Source organism: Neocloeon triangulifer, unplaced genomic scaffold (genome assembly GCF_031216515.1).
Source record: "Neocloeon triangulifer isolate White Clay Creek 2 clone unplaced genomic scaffold, ASM3121651v1 ptg000014l, whole genome shotgun sequence".
NCBI lineage: Eukaryota > Metazoa > Arthropoda > Insecta > Ephemeroptera > Baetidae > Neocloeon > Neocloeon triangulifer.
Window position 1 is genome coordinate 16,009,608 of NW_026775556.1, and position 23,877 is coordinate 16,033,484.

The window sequence follows — 23,877 nt, forward strand, 5'->3', positions numbered from 1 at the left end:
GAGAGTTCAGAATTTAAGCTTCGAGGACGTGGTTCAAGTAGGCGATGTAGCAAATGGCAAGCCGGAGGATCTCGATTTTGGACAGCTTCTTGTCCGGCGGAAGCGTGGGCAGCAGTTTTCGCAGCTCGGTGAACGCGACGTTGAACGCTTCCACGCGAATGCGTTCGCGCGTCGCGTGCGCCATTCGGTATTTCTGCGTGGCCCGCCGCCGACGCCGCCGCTCCTCCCGACTTAGCGTCGTCGTTTCTCTGTTTCCAAGCATTCAAGATATTTTCGTTACTTAAAACTTACTTAAAATTGGAAGAAAATTGTGCCCACAAAATTCTAGTGCTCCCAAACATGTAAAAATTAAAACGAATTAAAACACGTAAGCACACGCCACAAAAGAATAGATTTTCAGCAAAATAAGTATTATTAAAAATAGCATAGTACCAAATTGACTGATAATAAAGGAGCTTGATAGAGCATAATGGAGATTAGTATGAGTAAAATTCAGAAAATTCGTAAATTTTTCGGTTGCAAATTTATATTTGAAAAAGGGGAATGCAAATGAAGGAGTTGCTTTACTTTTATTACATAAAAAACTTTCATATTTTTAGGTCTTCAATTTCAAAAGGGTTAACGAAAAATTTTTGTATTTTAACTTAATTCATGCATTGTATTTCTTGCGGATGTATCAATTAAAAAATAATGTAAATCACCGTGGAAGCATAAAAAAATACATTTATTTTTTGCAGCTTCAAATAGTAAACAAATGTCCAAAAAAAGTTTCAAACAAATTTTGATTTTAAATAATGAATGTCTGATAAAAATTATTAAATTTAAAAAAATTTGTAGGCAAACAAAATCGAAATGTCAAGTTAAAAAACATAAGAAAATCATTTAAATCAAATATAAATATATAGAATGTTTAAATTATGTTCATAAAAATCGAAGCCTGACCTTTTCCTGGTGATCGTGCACTCAATCATTGTGTTTGGGTCGTTTTCCCTGCCAGAAAACAGACCGTGCGAAGACATTTTCTGCAACAGAAAATCAAAGGAAATTAGCGAGTCTCTTTATTGGTAATATTTTCCGCGGCATATTTCTCTACATGGGAGCTGGCCTTTTGGCACGAAAACATCAATAAAAATAATCTGATATCCAAATAATGCATCTGGCCACCGCACACAAATATAAGCCAATTATTGTAATCAAATTGCAGGAAAAAGCTGTTGTCACTTGCTGCCGCCAGCATGATTAATTGATTAGCCAAGTGGTGATTGTAAGAGGAGTCGCTTGCACGTGTCTCGTCGGGGGCGCGGCAGAGGCCCCCAGGGCCCCGCTAATCGGGGGGCCATCTATCAATGCGGCTAACGAGATATTGGCTGCTCCATTTCCAGTATTTACATGACGCTTTCCGAATGCTCGCGGGAAATGCGACCGGGGACAGAATGCCAGCGCAGAGAGCACATAAAATTACCCTGCTTTGCCCCCCGCACGACTTGCAGGGGAGCCGAGCATGAAAAATGCACTCGGCGCCGGCAAATTTCATGGCTTTTAAAAATTGGACTTGCATCGTAAATTCGCCACAAAACACACCTCGCGGGCAATACTTCGATTGCTTGATGTATGTGCATGTTAAGGCGTGTGTGCTTTTTATGGAGCGCTTTTGCAATTTTATTACAATGAGATGCTCCTCCTGACCAATCTGGCCGTTTTATTCTCTTCTTCTTCTACACTTTCCGTGTCCATCAAATATTAAGAAATTGGGTGAGATAGCTTTGGCTTTTTTGAACACAAATTCTTAATTTTATTTAAATCACATTGAAAATAAGATCATCTCAACCAAAGAGAACAAAATTACGAAAAAAAATAAAACCCCAATTAAATTTAAAAAATTGACACTCTTCTTTTCTTGCTTTTAAATAAGTTGGAAAGGATCAAATCATAAGATTGAAAAAATAGAGACACTATGATTTTTTTATACTAAATAAAATCGTACAAAAATGCGAATATGAGAGAAGTATCAAGTTTCAATAAAGGCTTCTGTCTGAGGAAATTTTCCCAAAGATTTTTTTACAAGCGAAGCTTCCAGTAATAATATAGCTGTAAAAATGAGTAAATTTTAATACGCATTGCTGAATACATCATTGGTTTAAATTCGTTCAATATTACGAATATTACTTTGATTTAACTTAGATTATGTGATTTGAATCTACAGATGTTCCAAACGAAAACGGGAAAGAAATAATAGAAAGCTTCAATCAGTTCAACGCATAACGCCTGCAAAACCGTGGTTAGGCAAAACGCTCCACATACGAATTGCGCGTGTTGCATAAATAGTGATCAAATTTAGGGAGTTAAAAATGTTTAATTTTAAATTTACCAAATTTTTTATTTTAATTTAATCTTACCAAAATTTTATTAAATTTGGTGCTTTCATGCGAATAAAAAATTATTGTTGGAGGGGGGGGGGGCAGTAATCCAACCATTATATTACCAAATAAAATTAATGGGAACTAAGAAAAAAAATGCTACGGACCGCTTGAACCAATGATATTCCAAGCCTGAAAATTAAATTGTCTAGCTCGCAACCAGATCAGATTAACTAAAACAATAACTATCAGAAACTTTTTGAATGATATTTGAATAAAGCTATTTTTTCAATGATTGCAGATTACAAAAAAAAAAAAAACGCTCAAAATGAAACTAAGCACAAAATTACTCACAACTTAAGATTTGCACGGTGTGTTCAGTCAAACAAGCCGCGGAGCGAAATGAATCTGTCTGACGAAGAGCTGAAGTTGCATCCCTGTACCATTTGAGCCACACCCCTGACCAATTGGAGGCGCACGGAGCGAGAGATTTTGCCACTGCTCTGGAATTGACTCCTCCTGCGGTGCAAAGTTTCCCAATCATTGTTTGGGGAATTTTGCGTTGCATGCCCAAAAAACAACCAGAAACACGGCGTTTGCTGAAATTTAATGATTTTCTGACAGCGCCATTATTATAAATGTAAGCGTTGAAAACTCGCAGCGGAGTGCGCAAAAATAACATAAAATACAGGAGAAATTGACTTATTATATTATCGTTGTTTATTTGTTATAATTGTCAGACAAAAATTGCAATTAAAAAGAGCAGCATTGATTTGTTAGCCAAAAGGAAAATCAGCAAAGATGTTGCTCAAACTTGCAAGATAACAAATGTACCCCATTATGGTCCGAGTTACTATTTTAAAGAAAAGCAACAGAAATTTAATAAAATGACACATAAGTCGCGACTGATATATCAAAATATAAGTATACGTCATCCTATTTTTTTTAAAGTTTTTTTCTGAAGCAAATTTTTTTTTGGAACATTAAACGCAATCAAGCTTCAGTTGTTCACTATATTATTAAAGCATACATTGTTGTGAAGAAAACGTAAGAAGCAAATCACGTTTCAATGCTCTGAAAAACTATCCGATTCCAATATCCTTGAAGGAGAAAACATGCATGTGCGTGATTTGCAGCGACCCTTCGCCGGCAATCGCCTTGGAAACCGCGCTTCTTGTTTATTTAATGTCTAGAGCCTAATCTGCCGACAGATTTTCAGTTGCTCATTTTAGTTGCTTATTATTGTTGATTGGTTGCATTGTTGTTGCTGTATCCTATTGTTGGATACTTTTTGTTTTGTTAGCATGTCAAATTTCCGTTTCTACACTTCTTCTCTGGTCAGACGACAAAATTCACGGGAGCTTCATGGCGTGCAACTTTAATTCTAACCAGGTATTCTATTGATTGTGCGAATCGGAATTTTAATTCCATTGGATTCTCGATAAGTTTGTGCGTGAAGGAATTGCAGTTGTGTAGTCTTTGAAAATTTATTAAAAAAACAACACTAAATATTCTTACCAAAATTAAAGTCTCGGTGATCTAAAAGATTCATTCAAATTTTATGAAATGAATATGTTTATCGCTATATTTAGTTGTATTTTGAAAATCAGACTTGATTATCTGGATAATTATTCCTGCATTTACCGCCTGGGAAAAAAGAAATAAATTTTAAGCCTTTCTATTCTTAAAATTAATTGTATTAAAATTCTTAAAGCCCTCAATCTCAATTACAATTTCACGCGTGGGAAACTCGCAGGCCGCAAATTGTAATCAGGGACTTTTGACAAATTAAAATATTGATTACTCCCTTCTGACGTGAAGATCGCACCCAATGAGCACATGCAAGTAATCAAACCACCCCTCCGACCGCGTTCGCGCCCCCACCGCGCTTTATATGCAAAATAATTGTCTCTCATCCGCTAAGCTTTTGACACCTGCAAGCATAAACAACTAGATACAAGCGGCGGATCTTTCAATGGGGGAGAAAAAATTTGGCGTTCTATTTGTAATGCCCCACAGCAGCAATCCCTCCCTTCTTGTTCCACGACTATGACAAAATCATTTTTCATGCTCATCCCATTTAATACGTTAAATATGGTAGTGAATTAGTCATGGTAAAAGTTTATTCACTGAAACTTTAAATTCAAAAATTGAGTTTTGGAGAATACAAGGTTTTAATCTAAGTTTGTTTATTTTCTATTTTTTCCTCTTTTCTTTAAAAGATTTTATTTATTTTTATATTTCATTACAAGTGCATCCAATTTCCAAAGATATAATCGCCATTATTGGCTGGCGTTCTCGTCAGATCAATTGCTTCAAGTTAGAAGCTCTTAGCGCTGAAAAACTTTTTGTATTGCATTTTTTTCACACCTTTTGATTTTGTTTAAATAAAAATTATTTCAATTTACTTTTAACCTTGAAATTTGCAGTTTGAACGGGCCTACAACCCAAAAGCCCTTGGAAATTGGCAAGTGCCGGTACGAAAATCGGAGAGGCCAAAGACTCGAACTGGACGCACCGAATTCATTGCCGACCACAGGGGTCACCTGCTGCCCGAGGTGGCGTGCAGCAAACGCACTGCCAGACCCTGGAACTGCGGCCCGTTCACGGCCTGGGACTATCCCAAGAAGATCACGAGATCCTACGGTAATAATAAAAAATCTCATAGTTTCAGCTTTGGATTATTTTTTTCTATTCTTTGCAGCAAAACAAATGGAGACGGCCGCCAACAAAAGATTCTCGGCGTGGCTCAAACGCTCGGCCCACATTCCCCTGCCGCAGCAAGAGGCGCCTCCGACCCCTTTGCCTCCAGCTCATTCGCGCGTGGACAGCGTCCCGAAAAGCAGCAGATCGTCGTCGGTGGGACAACTGAGTGAAGTCCGTTCCGTTCAAAGCAGCACTCGCACTTCCAACCGGCCTCGCACGGCGTCCGTCGCGTCCCAACGAAGCGCCTCTGTGGGCTCAACCAAAACCTCTTCCTCCACCAAACTACCCCCTCCAGCTAATTCGCTCAACAGTTCGCAGGTGAATTGACACAAAATTTGATTCTGCACACAATTATGGCACTTCAATAAAATGCACCTGCACGTAACAATTTGAATAAATTTTTTTTCTTAGAAGTTTTAATAATTTGGTTGAAATCTGATTTGAGATTAAATTTTTAATAGTTTTTGCATATTTTTCCTTCATTTCAATTTGGTTTAAAAAAACTGAATTTTAATAGGTAAGGCACGGTAAATTATAGTTACAAATTTATGTTGAATAAATCTTGATCAAAGGGTTAATTCTTTTTTAGAGTCCACCTCCATTAGCAAAAGCCTATTCAACTATGCAAGCGGCGAAAATTCTGGCCAGCGAGAGCCATACGCACCAGCCGTTGGCCGACGCAGTAGTCGACCCTGTGCTCCACACCCCAATTATCAATAAAAAACATCAACTCACAACAAAAGAGCAAGGAACATCACCTCGTACCCTGAGCACCCCTAAAAAGCGCCCCAGCACTTGCCACCCGCTTCAAAAAGTGACCGAAATTGACCTTGCGATTCGGTGGGACCTGCCCGGCGGAGAAAAACTGTTGAGTCAACACCCCTCAAAATTTGCCCCCGCAGTGTTCAATTTAGTTGCCCCCGTCGAGGAGATTCCGCCCTTGGCCTTGGAAAGCGCCTTCCAAAAAACTTCGTCCCCAGCCCCAGTGAAAGCAAAAAACCCGGGGTTGGCAAAGCACAGGTCGAAGAGCGCCTCGAATTTGGCGGCAAAGCCGTCCAAGTCTGAAATGAAACGTTTTCCCGACGGGGAAAAATGCGAAAACAAACGGCCACACACTGCCGCTCCGGGCAAAGTTCAAAACGCAGTTCCCAAGCCTAAAATGCCCTTCAGCAAACGGAGCTACTCGATTGGCACTTTAGCGCCGCCATTCTCTCTTTGGCCGGACGGAACTAAAAGACAGGACTACCCTGACCACTGGAGGCTCGCCTCTGTCTATCAGCACTCTTACAAGCCAGTCCACTTAAGGAAGAAGACCCTTCTTGCTAGTATTTTCCAATAAGGCTCTACTCTTGTGCACATAAACTAGGGTAAATTTAAGAACCTCTGTAAATTCCACTGTTTTACCTTTGAAAGATTGAATTGAATAATATTTTAAACTGTTGATGCCAATGGAGTAACAACTCCAGTTCAATTTCTAACGATTTCTTCAAGACATTTAAGCAAAATAAGTACTCTTAAATGAGCCAAGGAGGTTGATTTTCAGTTGCCAATGTGTAGTTTAAAAAAAAAATTACTTGTTAACTACCTTCTTCTGTAGTTAAACTTCATTGGATTTAACTTGTTATAAATAATATGAATTTTTATATTATAATGCTAACGAATCAGTTAATAATTACCTGCTTAAAAATTTACATGGTGTTCCCGTTTTGTTGTTAATAATTTATACGTGGATGTGTTAATTTAAACTCAGCAGGAATCTCTATTTAATGAGATTTTGAATTTAATCAGTCATAGCTAACCAATTAATTAGTAATTTACGATGTCTGTACTGTGATTTGTGAATTGATTAAGAAATCAATAAAATATAAACATAGAAGTTAAAAACTTAGCCAAAAAAAGTTATGTTTTCGTCATAATAAATTCAATGCTAATAAGCATGCCAGAGAATATTTGATTGTAGCAAAAAGAGAAATATTGCACTTACCATTCAAGTCAGCAATCGGCTGTACTCCATGAACAAATTGCCCTTTTTTATGTTTTCCATAACTTTACAGGCATGGTGATACCTAGCAAATGAAAATTAATACAAAACAACAAACAAAAAATAAAATTTCTCCTCACCAGTGCCTTTCAGAGATGGGGAGTGCAGTGATATTTTGCTTTGGCGTCGACTGAATTTGCTGACGTAGGGATGTTATCAGGTTTTCGTAACTAACATGTCCACAAAAATTTAATTCTGAAAAATAAAATACTAGAGACAAATGAATTGCAAGTACAGAACATCACACCTTTGTTGGTGTAAAACGGCAGCAAAAACACAGAGCTTTGTCTCTCCTCCGGCAATGTTGCTTTTCCATAATTGTAGCAACACCTGCTATCAATCTTCAATTTCGACCCTTGGAAACATCTCTGGACAAGTTTTTCCATTTTTGCTCGAGACTCTTTCTTGAAGTCATCAGCAGCAGCATTGTTTTTCACGATGACCAAAGTAGGAAAATATTCCGTGACAACATCGTTAATGAACATTGACGAGGTTGATAATTTTAACATTTCTGCATCTCGAATGTACCTAGAGAGGTTGGATAAAATAATTTGTTGTGCAAAAATTAGCAATTAATTTACCTGATAACGTCTAGGTTGAGGAACCAATCATCAACATAGATCACAACATGACAAACAGATAGCAAAAATGCTATCAAATGCAGGTCACTGATTTCTGCACTGTTTTCGGCAACTGATGCGTCAGTTGAAAATTTCTTTTCATTCACACCTGCCATGCATTCCATGAGAGATGCGGAAAAAAGTGGCTGGGTGTCGAGGAAAATTACTCTGGCTGGAGTCACATACATGTCTACACCAACTGAGCAGTGTGCGCCAGCAGCTCGTATTTCTGGTGCCTCAGAACGAAATATTCCTGGGCTGATTACAAAGAATTGTTGAAAATTATTTATCAATTACTTTTTCAAACGCAAACCTTGCTGCCAGCTCCGATAAAATAAAAGACTTCCCACAGCCCTGCGGTCCGATAACTCCAACAACTAAGAAGTCATTTTGGTCCATCAAGTATTCGAGAGGCCCGTCGCAGACTTGCAAACATTCATCGAGAAGCTTTACAGGTGAAAGCATTAAAGGCGGAGACTGAAGTTGACTGGGAGCTGGATTAGAAATGGTAATTAAAATTTAATTATTGATAGTGAAAAATTCACCTTCATTACTGGTGGTGGTTGGAAGGGGTGGTTTTGCAGCAAGTTGATAGATGGGTTGAGTCGAACATGCAGATGAACTGTTTGGTTTACTGCTCACATCTTTTATCCTGGTAAAAATGAATAAAATAATTAGCTATCCAGATGTTTAAAAAATTCAAAATAACTTGTGGGGAAGAATTGATTATTATTTTACTGAACTGGTTAACAACTGGAGACACTGCTCTAATTTCCTGCACATCTCTCGACTTAACGATTATGGTTGTTGTTTTATTGCTCGCCGAAGTTGACTGCTGCTGCGGTGTTGCTTCTGAAGATTCGGCTGCATGTTCACGGACCAGAATTGTAGGTTGTTTCATTTCAACATCTTTATTTTGCTGTTGTTTCTGCAAAATGTGGTGATTTTTTTTTTACTAAATTTTTAATTTAAGTTCCAAGTTAAGAAAAATTCTACAAACAAAAGTAGACAAACCTTAAAATAGCTTTTCTTAAATTTTTTCTCTCGATACTTTTCACTGTCCATAGTTAAAATATAATTATTAAAACGAGCTCCTCAGCCGGCAAAAGTCGTAAATTTTAAAATCAAAACAACATGATAAAATTTTACACGTGAATCGTGTCTGTATTGGATAAACACAATAGGGTGGCGTCGCGTAGCGGCAACAACTACAACATAACATAGGGTTGGGTTCATGGGCTGTGGTTGGTTGATGGTTGATACCAGCGCCTCTGCCGGATTTTCGGTGCGTTCAATTAATGAACCAGCCAATCGCTGCGAGTCACAAGACAATTTAGCGCATTAACCCTTTCCTTTTTTGCAAGGATCGAGTATTATAGAAGATCACATTGGTGAACAGATAGATCTGGGATACACGCTTGGATACAGTGAGCGTACGTGAAAGGACAGTTCGTGGTAAGCAAAACTGCCCATTACGTATTTTTACTCTGACAAAAAACACTTTCCGAATCCGAAGCTATCAAAAATTTAAGCCAATCGAGCAGGGTTTTTTCCTGAAAAACGAAGATTATTGTGTACACTGCATATTATTACAACCAGGAAAATTTTGCAGATTTACTGATCCATTCAGAGTAAAATGGCGGAGCTGAAGAACGGCGGCACTGATGAGGCGACGCCCCAGTCGCCCGAGCAGGAAAAACTGCTGCTCGAGGGTGAGACCAAGACCTGCAAGGCGACCATCTACAAGCCGAGCGCCGAGTCTTGCACGAACGGCGATGCGAAAATCGAGCTTGGCACTGCCGCCCTGGCCGGAGGTCTGAAGAAGGAGGAGCTGCTGAAATTCGCCAACGATCCGTTTTGGGTGCGCCTCCGATGGATTCTCTTCATCCTTTTCTGGCTGACCTGGCTGGCTATGCTGGCCGGGGCAATCTTCATCGTCGTGGTGGCACCCAAGTGCCCTGCCCCAGAGCCCCGTCTCTGGTGGGAAAAAGGGCAAATTGCCGTGGTCGATGTTGCCAAGGCTGACGGAGGAATCTCAGGTTTAAAACGAGAATTTTAATTTCCTATCAGAAGTTAATTTAATTTATTTGACAGGACTCAATGGGAAGCTTAATGATCTAAAGGGCTCGACTGCAGGACTGCTGGTGAGGAACTTGCTCAAGTCTGATGCAAGCGGTGTCATTGATTACCAGGCCATTAACCCAACCTATGGCACTTTTGACGAATACAAAACTTTCTCTGCTAAAGCAGCAAGTCTCGGTATTTATTTTTTCAAAGTATAATTGCAATTGAATTCTAAAGTTTTATTTTTCCAGGCATCAAAGTTGTTCTTGGCATTAACATCAATCACGTCAGCATCAAGCATCCTTGGTTCATCAAGTCGAAAAACCAAACTGGTGATTTTGCCGACTACTTTGTCTGGAAGGACGGTCTCGAAGGAAAGTCCAAACCACCCAACAACTGGGTAAGTTCTGTTTTTTCACAGCTGTCTTTGGTGCTTAATTATGTTTCCCAACAGCTTGCGGTTAATTCGAGTGTGTCCGCTTGGGAGTATGACAATACTCGCAAACAGTTCTATTACCACCAGTTTGGTGTTAATCAGCCTGATTTGAACCTGGGAAATGTTAAGCTGCAGAAAGAGCTCAAGGTATGAAAGTGTCATATGATCAGCCGATATTTATCTTTTAATCTGGAGTTATAATTATGCTAATTTTTTTGTGTCACTTATACTGAAACTAAAAACAATTGTATTATTTCATAAAATTTACAATTTCCAGAGTATTCTTCGCTTTTGGAGGGGCAACGGCATTGCCGGATTTCTGTTCCAAGAGGCATCGTACCTGGTTGAAGATCCAAGCTTTACCAACGAGATTGATGGTAGACAACCGTCGGAAGCAACCTTCAAGGATTACAACTTCTACGACCATGCTCGCACCAAGAATTTGCCTGAGAATGTTGAAATCTTAAAAATTTTCAAGGATGAGCTTTTGACTGAGATGGATGAGCCAAACAACAAAATGTACTAAATATATACAGAGCTTTGAAAAATAAAATCAATTAATTTTTGTATATAGCATTTTCGCAGCCGAAGTTGACGGACCTCCTCAAGAATTGGCCAAGTTCTACGGCGATGTGAAGCCGCCAGTTGTGGAGCTGCCCCTAAACCGTCTGGCTGCCCCAGTTTTCCAAACGGCAGAGAGCTTCCGTTCAGCAATCTCGCAGCTCATCAACAGCAGCAGTGGCTACTGGCCTAATTGGCTTCTGACCAGCGACAGTGCAAATCCAGGACTGGCCGCAACCTTGGCTTTACTACCTGGCTCTTTCATTTATCAACCAGATGACACACAAAACTTCAATTCTTGTAAATTAAATTTTTTTAATATATCATTTATTCTGAGTTTATTTTCTGCAGCTATTTTTGATGCCATGAAAAAGATCCAGTCCGAAAGGGAGGCGCCTTCCATTATGTATGGCGGGCTCAATGCAAGTGTTGTCGATGGAAGTGTTTTAGCCTACACAAGGTAATATTTCATTCTTCATAATGGTTTTGGGAAAAAAAATTGCCAGATAATATTAATGTATGCAAATTTGATATTGTGGCTTGCTAGGATGAGCAAGTAAGTTGTGTGATTTTAAAACAAATCCGTTCCATATTGATTTATTTTTATTTTATACCATTAATTTATTATCATTTTATAATACACATAATTTACATGTCCGCTTGACCTTAAAGGTTTTTTGAGTGATTTACAGTTTCTAAGAATTTACAATATCCTGCTATACATTTCGGCTGCATGAAAAATTCCAAGATCTGTGAATCATTATAGCACATATTATTTGGTGTACGTTGCATACGTTAATTGTTCCACGATGAACTGTTCCATGGCTGATCGGCTAAAAATTCCAAGCACCACACATGACTCGATAGGATATGCATATTTGCGGTGTACTAAAATGCTCAATATTTATATTAAAACAAAATGGCTATATTATTTAAAAAAATTGCCCACATCAGAGGACCATCAACCCACCTCCTTGAGACGCCTGCCTGCAGCCACTATCGCCTGCTTCATGTCTTGCCCCATGGCTAATAATAAAATGCTAAAAAAAAACAATTGCCGTCCCCATTACCTGCAATATTTTGCCTTTTGCGGCACATGGTATTTCATGTTATGTTTGGAATAGTTAAAAGTTTAAATAGATAGCTGGTCAGACGTCAAATATTTCGTTGTGGAACAATTTACTGACAGTAATTTATTCTGTTTCTCTTGTTTTAATTTTGTTGCTTCATTATTTATTTTTCAATTCCTGAAAATTGAAATTTTAGTTGAATTTGTTTTAATTTTATTTTTTTTTTCATTTAGGACAAAAACTGGTAACCCAGGTTTTATTGTGCTCTTCAATCCTGGAGCCGAGGCAAAGAATGTGAGCGTCAAGGACTTCGAAGGAATACCAAGCACGCTTTCAGTTGTGTTTATCACATCTGAGCATCCTGAATTAGCGCCCAAGTATTTAGCAAAACTATTTCATTGTTCTCGTAAATTAACACAAAGTTTATCCAGGAGCAAAGTTGATTCAGCCAACATCCCAGTGCCAGTGAAGGAAGCCATTGTGCTGACCTTTGTGCCTCAGAAATAAAAGATCCGTTGAGAGGCTACTGCATTGTAGTTGACTTCCGAGTCTAGCTCTCTAATAAACAGATCAATAATCCTTGCAACACTAGTCGTTTATTTTGTTAATAATGCCTATTTAGGTGAATATTTCTCAAAATGAATAAGGAAATTCTGCAACAAAACTATAAATAATAAAACATATATACATAATACATTTTAGCGCAGCTATATTAACTAAACTGTAACAAAACTGCAGTACAACTTGTGGGAAGCAGGTGGGATAACATGTGTAATTGGCATAGTTTTTTTAATTGTTAACGTTATCTTACATATAATTAAGGCAATATGATATTTTAGTACATGAATTGGAGAAGGAGTAGAAAGATATAGTATATTTATGCAAAAGTTAAGAGTTAGTTTCCGCTGATTTTTACACTACACAATCCCTATTTTTACTCTATGCGTTTCTCATGCAACCAAAGTGGCCTGTCCCACCTCTTCTCTCTTCCAAAAGCTAGTGTGAGTCTATACGGAGAAAGCTTAAGTCAGCTGCGGGCACGTAAACAAACAGGTTAACGAATCAACAGAGGCATCTATTAATTAGCGGCCAGCGGGCTTCAATGACAAACCCCCGCTAGGGGTTTTGTATCAAAACTATTTAAAATGGTCGAGAGAATTAAGTGAAGTCTGTGTTTAATTCTTTATGCATAGAGAGAGAGAGACTCATTTTCTGATGATTACGAAAGAATGACGCAACAAATTTATAAATTACACTAAATATAAACTACCTTCTGCCCAGAGCAAAAATAAAAAACACTTGCCTGGGGGCGGACACTCAGCACTCATGAAAAACTTCGAAACATATAAAAAGCAAAAATATCTCAACCGGCCGGAAAACAACACTGGAAACGAGCATGCACTGCAATTATTTGTGTGTAACAGTTCAGCTGGATTTTGTGCTGAAGAATTAATAGAGTACAAAACCTGGATCATTTTGCTTGCAGAGTTCGTGGATGAGCGACGGGTGGTAGGATAACGACGCGACGCAAGGGGCAGCGCATGGGCGACCAGCACACCCCTGAGAGTCTCACAGAAACTTTCTTTCACTGCCCATGTGGGCTTGTTCAGGTGGTAATTTGGAGCACTGCGCGCCACCAGGCGGCGGCTGCTACAGGGGCCTTCCCCAGACACTGGAGGTGTCAAAGTGGGGGTTGAAGGTGACCTGCGATGGTGATGAGTTTGATGGATGGTTCGGTCGTTGGCAGCTTGCACGATGAGGAGTCGTCACAGCGAGTTACTGCTGTCGGCAAACAAGGTGTCCTTGGGCATCTAGGAGGCAGAAGCAAGGGACGGTCCTTGCGGCGTGTGAGGGAGCCAGCGGTGCAAGATTTCCAAGTCTGGAACTTGTTGATGGAAGTGGTGACGCACAGCAAGTCGGACTGTGGTCACTGGGCAAGTCGGTCTTGCGGAGTTGAGGTGAGAGAGTGATGTCTTCAGGTAGCGCTGAGTTGCTGGACCTGAAGGGGCGCAATGGCTGCGCTGGACACGGCGCAGTGGGTTGGCCGGTGCTGGACAAGTCGTTCTTGTCGATGAAGTTCAAGATGTTGCCTTCAGGCAGCTGATGCTGGACCTGGAGGTGGCGCAAAGTCTGCGCTGGGCACGGCACAGTGGTCGGCCGGTGCTGAGGACGTCAGTCGTCCTGGTGGAGGAGGGTGAGTGCGAGAGTGATGATCGAGAAGGGTGCGTCGGTGCACTGGCAGCAGAGGTGGCCTTTGAAAAGTAAAACTTGTGATTAAGGAAGTTACTGCAAGTGACTGTATAGTTGAAACAGAGTGTCCTACCTGTGGCATCCAGGTTGCAGGCAGGGACACTTCTGCTCGGCTACAAGTCGCCAAAATCAGAGGTGCTGGCCGGAGCGATTCTGACAGCGCAGCACTCCGAGTGAGGTTGGTTTGCGTTGCAGGTGTGTGAAGGGTTGAGGAGTTGTTCAGCCTTGGTTGTGGGTGTTGCTGTTGGTTGCAGAAGGGAAAAGCTGGGCATCCAAGTCAGTCTGGCATTGTCGATGTGGATGTTCGAGATGGTCGGTTGCCGGTTCCTGCAGGAGTTGTCGTCCTCGGACCAAGCTTTGTAGACACATGCAGCCCTTCAGGCAAATCCTACAAAACACACATCACAATTATTTTCTCAAAAAATTAAATTACTTTTGATTATAACAACAATTTTGTTGGATACTACTGGAAATAACCTTGTTCTTTATACAAATATTGTAACACTTTGATTATAAAAATTGATAATTTCTGCTTGTATACAGTAGGAATTTTTTAATCTGATCCTTTAAATTGGCCAGACTTCAAAACTTAATTTTCATTGTACCAGAAGTCAATAATACCCACAGGTAGCAAAATGAAATCAGTTGAGCGCTTAATCATAAAATGTAGTCTTATGGTTGGAGCAAGATTTTGCCTTTCAAATAATATCTCAAATGATGGTAAAAGAAGTATAGGAAGTAAGATTTATAAGATATATTATACGGCAAAATCTTGCTCCAACCAGAAGACTACATTTTATGAATAGGCGCTCAACTGATTTTATTTTGCTACCTGTAGGTATTATTGACTTTTGGTACGATGAAAATTAAATTTTTGAAGTCCGGCCAATTTAGAGGAGTTTAAAAATTTCTGCTATAAACAACATTTTTGACTTTCAAATAACATCTTAAATGATGGTAAGAAGTATAAATTGGAAGTAAGATTTAAGATATTATTTGAAAGGCAAAATCTTGCTCCGTCCAGAAGAAAAAAACTATTTGACTAATTCCAGTATCCAGTTGAGATAAAATGTTCTCAAAGAGTTCTGGAATGTGGAGACAATATTGTTTGTAAAAAAAAAAATCATGACCACAGCATCCCTAAATTCTAGAGGTGCAGCAAACTGACAATATAAATGTATAAATAATAGATCATCCTTGGCAGCAGATAGGGGGTTCTTGCATTATTATCAAAACACATTCAACTCTGTTTGAAGAAATTAGCACTCAAGGAGATGCGATCTTGGAAGTGAAGAAAAACGGCTCTACCTCAATATGAAAATTGTAATTATTAAAAAAAAAACGGCTCTACCAGTTTTGGTCAGAAAACTTTTGCTCTCTTAGATCATGAAATAGGGTTGCAAACCGTGACCGAAACTGGTAGAGCCATTTCGGTTTTTTTTTTAATAAAAACAAATTTTACAAGGAAACGATTGTTTTTCTTCACTTCCATATTTAGTCTCTCTTTATATACAAATAAAGGGAAGTTTGATTTATACCTCTTCTACTGCTCCTGGTCCCATCCCCTCAGCAGATACTGGTGGTGCTCTTGGAAGTGGTGCGGGATGTCAACATTGTCCACTTTTAAGATATAACCCGTAGTCTTGCACAGAGGACATACACTCGATTTGCAGGAAATGGTGTCCAGGTTGTGTTCGACAAGCAACCTCTCCACTACATGGGTGTAGTAGGCTCGGCTGAAAAAAAATTTAAATCACTTTAAATTTTTTTAACTGCATTGAAAAATTTTTACCTGTCACAGAAAACTCTCCGGCACTGCCGCATCAGAGGGCACGATGCATATTTGAGCCCATGATGACTACGCCCCATATGTGATTTAAGGCTGGCCACATTATAGTACACCATTCCACATATTGGGCAGATGCCCTGTGAGAAAAATAATTACTTAATTAAGGTTTGGTAAAATGAATAAGGGCCATGCATACAAAAAATTTACTTGCTCAAATTTACAATTTGAAAAAAAAGACAATTTAAAAGCTGGTTTGGATTGCTTCGGTCAAAGACGAAGATTGCATTCGTGCTCAGAAATCATATGAACCGAGTGCCTCCCACTCAACTTAATTGAGAGTACCACTGTGGCGGCAACAAAGGTGTTGAGGGCGGGGGTTTCCATTCCACGGCCCCCGCAGGACCTGACTATATGTCAAACAATTTTTTTAGCAAAAAATTTTTCTCTCTTTTTCACTTTTTTCTATGAAATACAAAATTTTTCATACAACATTTTAAATGATTCAGGTTTTTACAGTTCATGTCCATTTAAGGGACGACATGAACATAAATTAGTGAACTTTTCAATTCACTAATTTTTGACAGTTCACAGCCGTATAATAATTCTTATTTAAAAAATTGAATTTTTAAAATCATTTTGTTTAAGACAAAAATAATAAATAATAAACATAATAAAAAAAAAATTATATTCGACATGGAGGGGGGGGGGGCTATAGGAGCCTTTGGATATAATTCACAAATTCAAACACAGGTCCCGAACAACAAAGTGCCGCCAGCAGTACCACTATTGCAATAAATAAAAACTATAATACCTTGTCCTCTGCATCAACTTGTTGGACCTTGGTTTGCTCATCCATCACCTGTTCAATGTTGCGCTGCTGGATTTGATCCTGGCCAAACTTCCGCAGTGCAGCCCTAGTGATTATAAGGTCGGGGAGAGGGACGACCTTATCAATGTGGTGTTCAGAGAGTCGTGCAGCCGACACCTGTTGCGCATAATAAATTAAATGATTAATTTAAAAAATGTTGTAAATTGATAGTGTGGAGAACAAGATAAATGTTAAAAAATTGTTTCTGTTCTTTCGAAAAATTAAAAAAGGAACAAATCTGACACATTGTTTTGCAACAAAAACCTAGGACGAAAATTTAAAAGATTTTGTTAATCAGGAACGCTTTAAATTAATTATTTAGAAGTAAATTGAAGAGCTCTCCAAATGCAGTTGAGTCAAATACCATTCCTTTTTTTCCAAAATGATTAAAGTTATCAAACGATTTTTTTTATGCAGGAGACATTGCTTCCCCTGGATCATAATAAATCAAAGTGTTAACTGCGCTTTTTAGGGAAAAATAAACAATGATAGAGGACAGAAAGGGGCAATAATTGAAAAACTAAGCGTTCATATCCCGCGATTTCAAAGAACTGTTATTTAAAGTTGTAATGATGCAATTTGATCATAGGAAGAAATCAAAATAAATAATTATGACGGGAGCGTTAATTAAAAATTCAGAATTTCGCGTAGAGAATTGCAAGCAAAATAGAAATTTTCTTGAAGGTAAAATTAAACATGTGTACCAAAAAGTAATGGACTGAATGATCTCTCAGAGGAGTGACATCAATTTAGAAAAAAATACTCACATCCACTCCCTGCCTGCGACATAAAGATGGCTCGCTTGAGTGTAGCTGCAATTTTAAGACAAAAAATTTCATTCATGAGTCATTAAATTTTTAAGCTGATCTAGCAGATACTGTGAAATGAAAGCACTTGCTTCCTGAGTTAATATCAAAACATTTGTATTATCAAGAAAAATTGACCCATACTTGTGAAGGTTCCCACTGCGACAAATCCCAGGGCTGGCTAAAGAACGGATCCTAAAACAAGAAAAAAATTTAATAAAATAAAAATAAGAAAAAAATCATCTAAAAATTTATCATAAACTTTCTTTAGGGTTGCATGTGTGGCGATCTCTGCCGACTCCACAACACAACACATACATACACTACCATTCAGTCTAACCCATGGCCACCGGCGTAGCCCGCTCAGCTAGTGCGAAGTACAAGAGCATAGCCTCCTCCACATAGAAGACCAAGCTACGTCGGATCGAGCCAGTGTGCGGCCACACACTTTTCCCACACATGCATTAATTTGTATTAATACGCGACTCAACACTGTGAAATTTTAATTGTGACTGAAAGTGTTAGTAATCAGTCGCCAGGCGCCGGTAAAATTTTAAATCTGTTTATTTTCCAATTTTCAAATCCATAAAAAAATAAAAATTTTTGGACAAAAAATTCAGACTTTATTCAATTTTTGCTTTTACTTTTTTACGATTCGTAAATTAAATTTCTATTTTTTACCTGCTTTTCACATTTTTTAACCTTTTAGACTCACTTAAATGGCCAATTGATGGTTTGAGCTATCTCAAAAATTAGATTCAATTTTTGATTTGTAAATTTGTGTGTGAATTTCTTTGAGCTTTAAAGCAATTTTTTGGAGATTACAGGGTCTGATTTTGATGAGAGTTTGTTTGCAACTTGCAATACCCATTAGAGACTCTGGATATTAATAATTTATATAAAAAAAACTATTAAAATGTAGGTAAAAAAGCGTCCTTAGTGTAAATATGTTGTCTATACCTTTAACTTTCCAATGTAGGTCAAATTGTATGACTATTATAAGGTAAAAATTTTAGAAAATTTAAACAAAAAGCATTGGCCGCTCAGAAGCACCCAAGGGAGGTAAAAGTTGCACACCAATTTTCAATAAAATCGTGATGTCTTATCTCGAGCATATGGCTTGTTAACAAAGACAAAAATATTTCTTCCTCCTTTTTGAGCAGACTGCAGAGCGCATGGATAATAAATCAATGACAGAGCGTGATCAATAGAGAAATTCATGACCAGACGCAAAATTTTATTATTATATTCACTAAAAAAGATGAGACGCAGGTATTTTAAAAGGAAAAGACTAAAAATAAAACGATTTGTTAAATGATAATTACGAACAAAGTACTTTGCCGATAAAATTTACTCAAAAAGTGTTTGTTATCAAAATTTGTATATTTACTTTTGTTTTGCATTTATATTGAGAAATGCCCGGAAATACCATCTCAATAGAGTATTTTTCAGTGCTGGTGCGCGAAAGATTACTATTGGATTATAATTGCTTCTTGATGAGTGAAAATTTGAAGAACTTCAAAATCAAAGTGGGATTCTTGCATAACTCGGTGAGTTTCATAAGAATTATTTTGCTGGTGTTAAGCTACAGAAGTTGAGAAGGGGATCCCCCACAGCCGGATCATTAAGAGAAAGATACTGATTTATCTGCAACTAAACATAGGCGCACAAAAACAACAGAGGTTTATATAGCTCATCGAGGAGCAGCCGAGAGTTTTGATTCAGCGCAAACAAAATTCAGTCATTATGTTATAAAATTACAATAAACCAAAGTGATTTAACGTTTTACAACAAATTTTTGGGAATCTTCTATCTTTTTAATTTCCAAAATTCCGATCGTGCAAGACTAAAAATGATAATTGCAGTTTTCTGGGCTTTTTAATTTAATCCAATTGCTACATAATAAATTCTATTCTATCTCGCGAACATTTCCACTGCACGCACCAATTGCCAACGTTTTTGAAGCAATCGTTTTTTCAAGGCGCAAATTTTAATCTGTCATTCATGTAATGCCTTTTTAATGACTTATGATAGTATTGCATTAGCCCTGTAAATATCATGAGATACGCGCAAAATGCAAAAGAATCGGCAAGAAATTGGCTTCAGGGAGAGCAAATTAAATTTCAATTTATCTGCCGCCGCGACCGTTAGCAAAACGCTGCTTGGCCAGCCAGCCGGCGCGCTTAATGCCGCTGCCGAGACGTATACAAAATACACATTTAAAACAGCAACGTCAAAAGATTTAGACTCGCACAAACCATGAGCTTCCTAAAATTCATCAAAATTTCAATAGCTTTTTATGAAAATTAAATTTCCATTTTTTTCTAGTAAAAACTTGGGCTATTTTTCAAGGTGTGATCCCAATTAAAACTAATAAAACTTGTACAGGGTTTGCAAATAAACTAAAATATTTAAATTTCCAGGAATGAGCAAATCAACAAAACTAATTCATAATCATGATTCCACATTCAGCTTTCTGAATTTTAGAAAAAATAACAGAAACCTTCAAGGATTGATTATCAATAAAACATATGTGTTCAGCAAATTACGAATTAAATCATAATCCAACATTGTGGAAAAGATGTCATAGGTATCAAATTAATTCATTGTAATATCCCATTACCTATTTATCTTAAATATAAATACTATTAAAACCCCTGAGATCAACAAGTTGATCAACCTAAAATAAATTAATCGTTTATGCTACTTTGATATACAATGAAATAATATTAAGTTAATAATGAAGAGCAACCCAGGATTGTGCACTGATAAACAAGCTTATAAATCGAGCAAAAAAAAATAATAAAATTCATATGGACCGCCTTGACTGCGGGGAAAAGAGAAATAAAAATTGAACAGCTTCGGTGCTGCGTGCTGAACGAGCAACTTCACAGTCACTTTTTGTTTGATTAGTGAATTGAACTCTCTGTGATTGAACACTTGGTGCGAACTATTGTCTTGGGCAGATTTTGTGAGGTTTTCCTGTCCGAGAAGCACAACTGCGGGAGGCACGCGTTTTCGGTCTACACCCGAGAGCGCATATCAAGCAATAATGCATTTGACACCAACCACTTTGTTGCCAACTTTGGGCCGCAACCGCGTCCCCGTCTGAACTGCAGCAGAGCAGAAGCTCAACCTGCAGTGAAGCAATAAGAGACGATACAACTTACCCACAGCGCTGCTGCTCCCACAAATTCTGATGATTGTCGACTTGTTGATGGTGGTGTCCTCTCAAGTGAGAAAGGCAAGCGGCGCTGGGTTTGCATCTGTCGTCCAAAGGGTGGCCAAGAGGTTGAAAGGACTGTCGCTCTGCGTTGTGGGATCTCAAGCGGGGACGAAAGCTTCGAGTCCTTGCCTTGGTCACGCTGTTGCAGGTTTCTGATTGGTGCTATCGGCGACTAAATTACACACACAAAAAGGAAAATAAAAATTAAGTTTCACGTTATGACATTCAACTTAATTTCGATCTTTTCAAACATTAATCGCTTGCATTTTAGTAAACATTTAACACAGTTTCTTTATAGAAAGGCTTATTTTAAATACTCTGTAATAGTTCTTTTTATGAATTTGTGAAGAAAAATATTTCAATAAAAATAAACTCACCAGCTGTTCCCAGAAAGCTTGGTTGCTGGCCTAAAACAAAAACAAAATATTGTGATTCTGTAAGACTTTTCAAGAAAACACATATATGATTTGGGTTCAATTAGATACGATAATAATGTCTGAGAAGAGATGGAAAAATTGGAAAAATTCACGAAAAACATTAGTAAAGGTGTTAATTATTGTCTAGAGAATAACTCGATAAAAATATCACAAAAATGATTGATACCGCGATTAATATCTTGTGAATATTGCAAAATTTTGCAGATGGTGAAGGTCTGTGCACAAAACCGCTCAAGCGCTCGCGGGCGGAAATGGGCCCATAGCTCTTAAGAATAACATTGTGCCTGCGGCCAGCTATCGCCAGCTACTGAGTGAGAGCCTCGTTGTGGATCAAGCCTTTACGACAACATTTTTTTTTCTCTTTGGATATTAGGCCGACTCTGCTAGGTATAATTAAACACACTATGTCTTTTCATTCTAAAATAAATTATAATAATAATAACAACAATAATAAAAGAAGTTGTTCCAAATTTAAAAATAAAGGTGTTTGTTAATGCAACTTTTTTATTACCCTTGGGTGATATGTACCAAAATTTGCCCGATATATAAAATGTATAAAATATATCCATTGAAACACAAATGAAATAAATTTTTTGTAAAAAAATTTAAAATCTAAATAACACAACAGTGTAAAATACGTAACAGAAGCCGTCCTCTGTGCAAACATTTTGCAAAACTGGAAAAGAGAATTCAGGCTGTTGGGGGTAAAATCGGATATCGGATCCGGGATTTCATACTTGGCCTCGGAGCCGGTGGAATAAAACTGACAGACCTCAAAACACAGCGAATTACTTTTAGATGAGAGACTTCTATATATTTTTTTCATCAACTCAACAAATGATTCTCTAAATAAAGAAAAATTACATAAAAAAATTAAAATGAATAAATAGTAATGATAACTTAATCTTTTGAAATCATAAATCTTTTTAAATAATGCAAAATAAAAAATGGGACATACCAGATCATTCGTGCGGGTTGGGCGAACAGCCGTTGATGTCTGACAATGAGGAAAAGAATAAAAGATAATTATCAACATGAATGCTGAAAAATAAAATTTGGTAAGGCAAGGCTCATTTACAATGCACTTTTACAGACTCTGGCGATCTAGACTGTTTGAAATATATTCCATACTGTGTGATATTATATTTAATTAATGAATACCTGGCATTGCCCGAATGCACATACAGATGGAGTGGACGGAATCTCCATTGTGGTCGGAACTGAGGCAACAGAGTCAAGAGGTGTTTGCGCCTAAAAACAATCAATTAATAATTATTAATGAATATCCATATTAATGAATCATCCAACAATTATAAAAGAACATAATTTATTCAAACTGTACTTTGAAACAATCAAGGTTTTTTCAACAATTGAATATAAACAATGTGATGTAACAATTTGTACAAATAAACAACAAAGATTTAACTTTAAATTTATTTAGAACTTAAAAGGAAATCTGTGTAATGCATCAAATTCAATCCCCCTCATCAAGTTACATTAGGAGTGGACTGACGGTTAATTTGAGTTGGAGGATATTTATATTGCTTTGGATTCAAATCTTAATAGCACTGGGCAACTTTTAATATCTATAAGTGTGCTTTTACCTCTTCAGATCGGATGACCAGTGGGCACATGTCATTAAGGAAAGATTCCATTGCTGAATAAACAAAGCTATATAACCCAATGTCTCTAAGTGCACCGCGGTCCTCCAAAACTTGCATAAGCATTTCAGTCAAATCTATAGATTCTTCCCCGAGTTTGCTCTTAGCAGCAACCATGCAGTCATCCAGTATCACTCCGTTGCTCTGTGAAATTAATTTAAACATTTTTATAGCATAAAGATTTTGTTGTTTTTTTGAAATTCTCTGTCACGTTACTTAATCAATGCTTTATGTGTGTGTGTGTGTGTGAGTGTAAATTAAAGTAAATAATGTATTTTAAATATGATGAGCAAAAAAGGATTATTAAAAATATTATTTTAGGCAGTTGGTGAGTGGTGGGTATAATATTTTCATTCGTATATTTGTCATTGAATAAAAAGTTTTAACAAACAACAAAATACCTCGTATGATATGTTAAAATGGAACGAACGTAATGAGCCGTTGTTTGGTATCCTAATGGGGGAGCCCAAATGCTCTCACAGGATGTAGGAAAGTCTTCAATAACCGGTATGACTGGTCCATCTACTGGAGTGAACCCTACATAATTGAAAATAATAAATTTTCACAACTCACACAAAATCATTAATTTCAAACCTGAATGTCCTGACCAATTTCGGAATTTTTGATTATGCGCTCGTATTAAACGGCGCTTTATTTTTGGTCGGTAAATTCTTTTCATGAAATTCTCGATTTCGTCAGACCGGGGTGGACTCATCGTTCGGAGCAAAATCTCAATCCATAATAGAATGTGGCAACCACAATCAACTCCCTGCTGCAAGAAGTTGTCGGTCGGGAAAAATATTTTCCATTCCTCTGGGTTGGTTTGAGGACGCTTTTCTGTGGCTAATGCACAGTTCATCAACTGCAGGAGGTGAGCAGTCAATCGGTATGAGCGAGGGAGCTCTCCATCTATCTGTGCTTTTAGGACCAATTAATTGGGTGTGCAGCTTGAGTGAATCCAGGCAAGAAATGGCTTTTCGCTGCC

The 23,877-nt window shown here is 37.8% G+C and overlaps 4 protein-coding genes across 5 annotated transcripts; 2 read left to right on the forward strand and 2 right to left on the reverse strand.

The window, feature by feature from the left end:
* Positions 1 to 186: 186 nt before the first annotated feature.
* Positions 187 to 8,924, reverse strand: LOC132201694 (nonsense-mediated mRNA decay factor SMG9-like). Of its 2 annotated transcripts, XR_009442295.1 has the most exons (10): positions 8,739 to 8,924; positions 8,468 to 8,652; positions 8,270 to 8,376; positions 8,038 to 8,218; positions 7,686 to 7,982; positions 7,352 to 7,632; positions 7,185 to 7,299; positions 7,048 to 7,129; positions 943 to 1,022; positions 187 to 248 (listed from the first exon to the last, which is right to left on the reverse strand). XR_009442295.1 is itself a non-coding variant. In XM_059628059.1 (9 exons), the coding sequence occupies exons 1-8, from the start codon at positions 8,787 to 8,789 to the stop codon at positions 7,051 to 7,053; spliced, it is 1,296 nt and encodes a 431-aa protein (XP_059484042.1). In that variant the 5' UTR covers positions 8,790 to 8,924; the 3' UTR covers positions 698 to 1,022; positions 7,048 to 7,050. The 2 variants fall into 2 exon arrangements, 1 of the variants encoding a protein (XP_059484042.1); XM_059628059.1 differs by lacking the exon at positions 187 to 248 and having other exon boundaries at positions 698 to 1,022.
* On the forward strand, positions 3,608 to 6,711 carry LOC132201794 (putative uncharacterized protein ENSP00000383309). The gene is made up of 4 exons (XM_059628267.1): positions 3,608 to 3,749; positions 4,787 to 5,003; positions 5,062 to 5,381; positions 5,653 to 6,711. The coding sequence occupies exons 1-4, from the start codon at positions 3,723 to 3,725 to the stop codon at positions 6,400 to 6,402; spliced, it is 1,314 nt and encodes a 437-aa protein (XP_059484250.1). The 5' UTR covers positions 3,608 to 3,722; the 3' UTR covers positions 6,403 to 6,711.
* On the reverse strand, positions 8,739 to 23,649 carry LOC132201695 (uncharacterized). Its single transcript, XM_059628060.1, has 14 exons — positions 23,487 to 23,649; positions 23,294 to 23,429; positions 22,836 to 23,036; positions 22,393 to 22,482; positions 22,190 to 22,228; positions 21,172 to 21,201; positions 20,739 to 20,966; positions 17,713 to 17,763; positions 17,530 to 17,574; positions 16,706 to 16,879; positions 15,898 to 16,031; positions 15,644 to 15,841; positions 14,179 to 14,493; positions 8,739 to 14,107 (listed from the first exon to the last, which is right to left on the reverse strand). The coding sequence occupies exons 3-12, from the start codon at positions 23,007 to 23,009 to the stop codon at positions 15,649 to 15,651; spliced, it is 1,158 nt and encodes a 385-aa protein (XP_059484043.1). The 5' UTR covers positions 23,010 to 23,036; positions 23,294 to 23,429; positions 23,487 to 23,649; the 3' UTR covers positions 8,739 to 14,107; positions 14,179 to 14,493; positions 15,644 to 15,648.
* LOC132201693 (neutral and basic amino acid transport protein rBAT) lies at positions 9,018 to 12,452 on the forward strand. Its single transcript, XM_059628058.1, has 10 exons — positions 9,018 to 9,179; positions 9,337 to 9,763; positions 9,819 to 9,983; positions 10,040 to 10,188; positions 10,243 to 10,371; positions 10,502 to 10,743; positions 10,799 to 11,085; positions 11,137 to 11,245; positions 12,089 to 12,232; positions 12,287 to 12,452. The coding sequence occupies exons 2-10, from the start codon at positions 9,361 to 9,363 to the stop codon at positions 12,360 to 12,362; spliced, it is 1,704 nt and encodes a 567-aa protein (XP_059484041.1). The 5' UTR covers positions 9,018 to 9,179; positions 9,337 to 9,360; the 3' UTR covers positions 12,363 to 12,452.
* Positions 23,650 to 23,877: the final 228 nt, after the last annotated feature.

Bases quoted from the DNA above. Each gene is read 5' to 3' on its own strand.
- LOC132201695 (XM_059628060.1), bottom strand. From the start codon at position 23,009: ATGGTTGCTGCTAAGAGCAAACTCGGGGAAGAATCTATAGATTTGACT. The intron at 22,229-22,392 runs GTATTCATTAAT...CCTCATTGTCAG, and splicing joins GTGCATTCGGGCAATGCCAG to ACATCAACGGCTGTTCGCCC. The intron at 16,032-16,705 runs GTATTATAGTTT...TTTTTCTCACAG, and splicing joins AAGTTGATGCAGAGGACAAG to GGCATCTGCCCAATATGTGG.
- LOC132201694 (XM_059628059.1), bottom strand. From the start codon at position 8,789: ATGGACAGTGAAAAGTATCGAGAGAAAAAATTTAAGAAAAGCTATTTT. The intron at 8,653-8,738 runs GTTTGTCTACTT...CACATTTTGCAG, and splicing joins TTAAGAAAAGCTATTTTAAG to AAACAACAGCAAAATAAAGA. The intron at 7,130-7,184 runs GTGAGGAGAAAT...TTCATTTGCTAG, and splicing joins CCCATCTCTGAAAGGCACTG to GTATCACCATGCCTGTAAAG.
- LOC132201693 (XM_059628058.1), top strand. From the start codon at position 9,361: ATGGCGGAGCTGAAGAACGGCGGCACTGATGAGGCGACGCCCCAGTCG. The intron at 11,246-12,088 runs GTAATATTTCAT...TTTTTCATTTAG, and splicing joins AGTGTTTTAGCCTACACAAG to GACAAAAACTGGTAACCCAG. The intron at 12,233-12,286 runs GTATTTAGCAAA...AAGTTTATCCAG, and splicing joins CATCCTGAATTAGCGCCCAA to GAGCAAAGTTGATTCAGCCA.
- LOC132201794 (XM_059628267.1), top strand. From the start codon at position 3,723: ATGGCGTGCAACTTTAATTCTAACCAG. The intron at 3,750-4,786 runs GTATTCTATTGA...TGAAATTTGCAG, and splicing joins GCAACTTTAATTCTAACCAG to TTTGAACGGGCCTACAACCC. The intron at 5,004-5,061 runs GTAATAATAAAA...TATTCTTTGCAG, and splicing joins GAAGATCACGAGATCCTACG to CAAAACAAATGGAGACGGCC.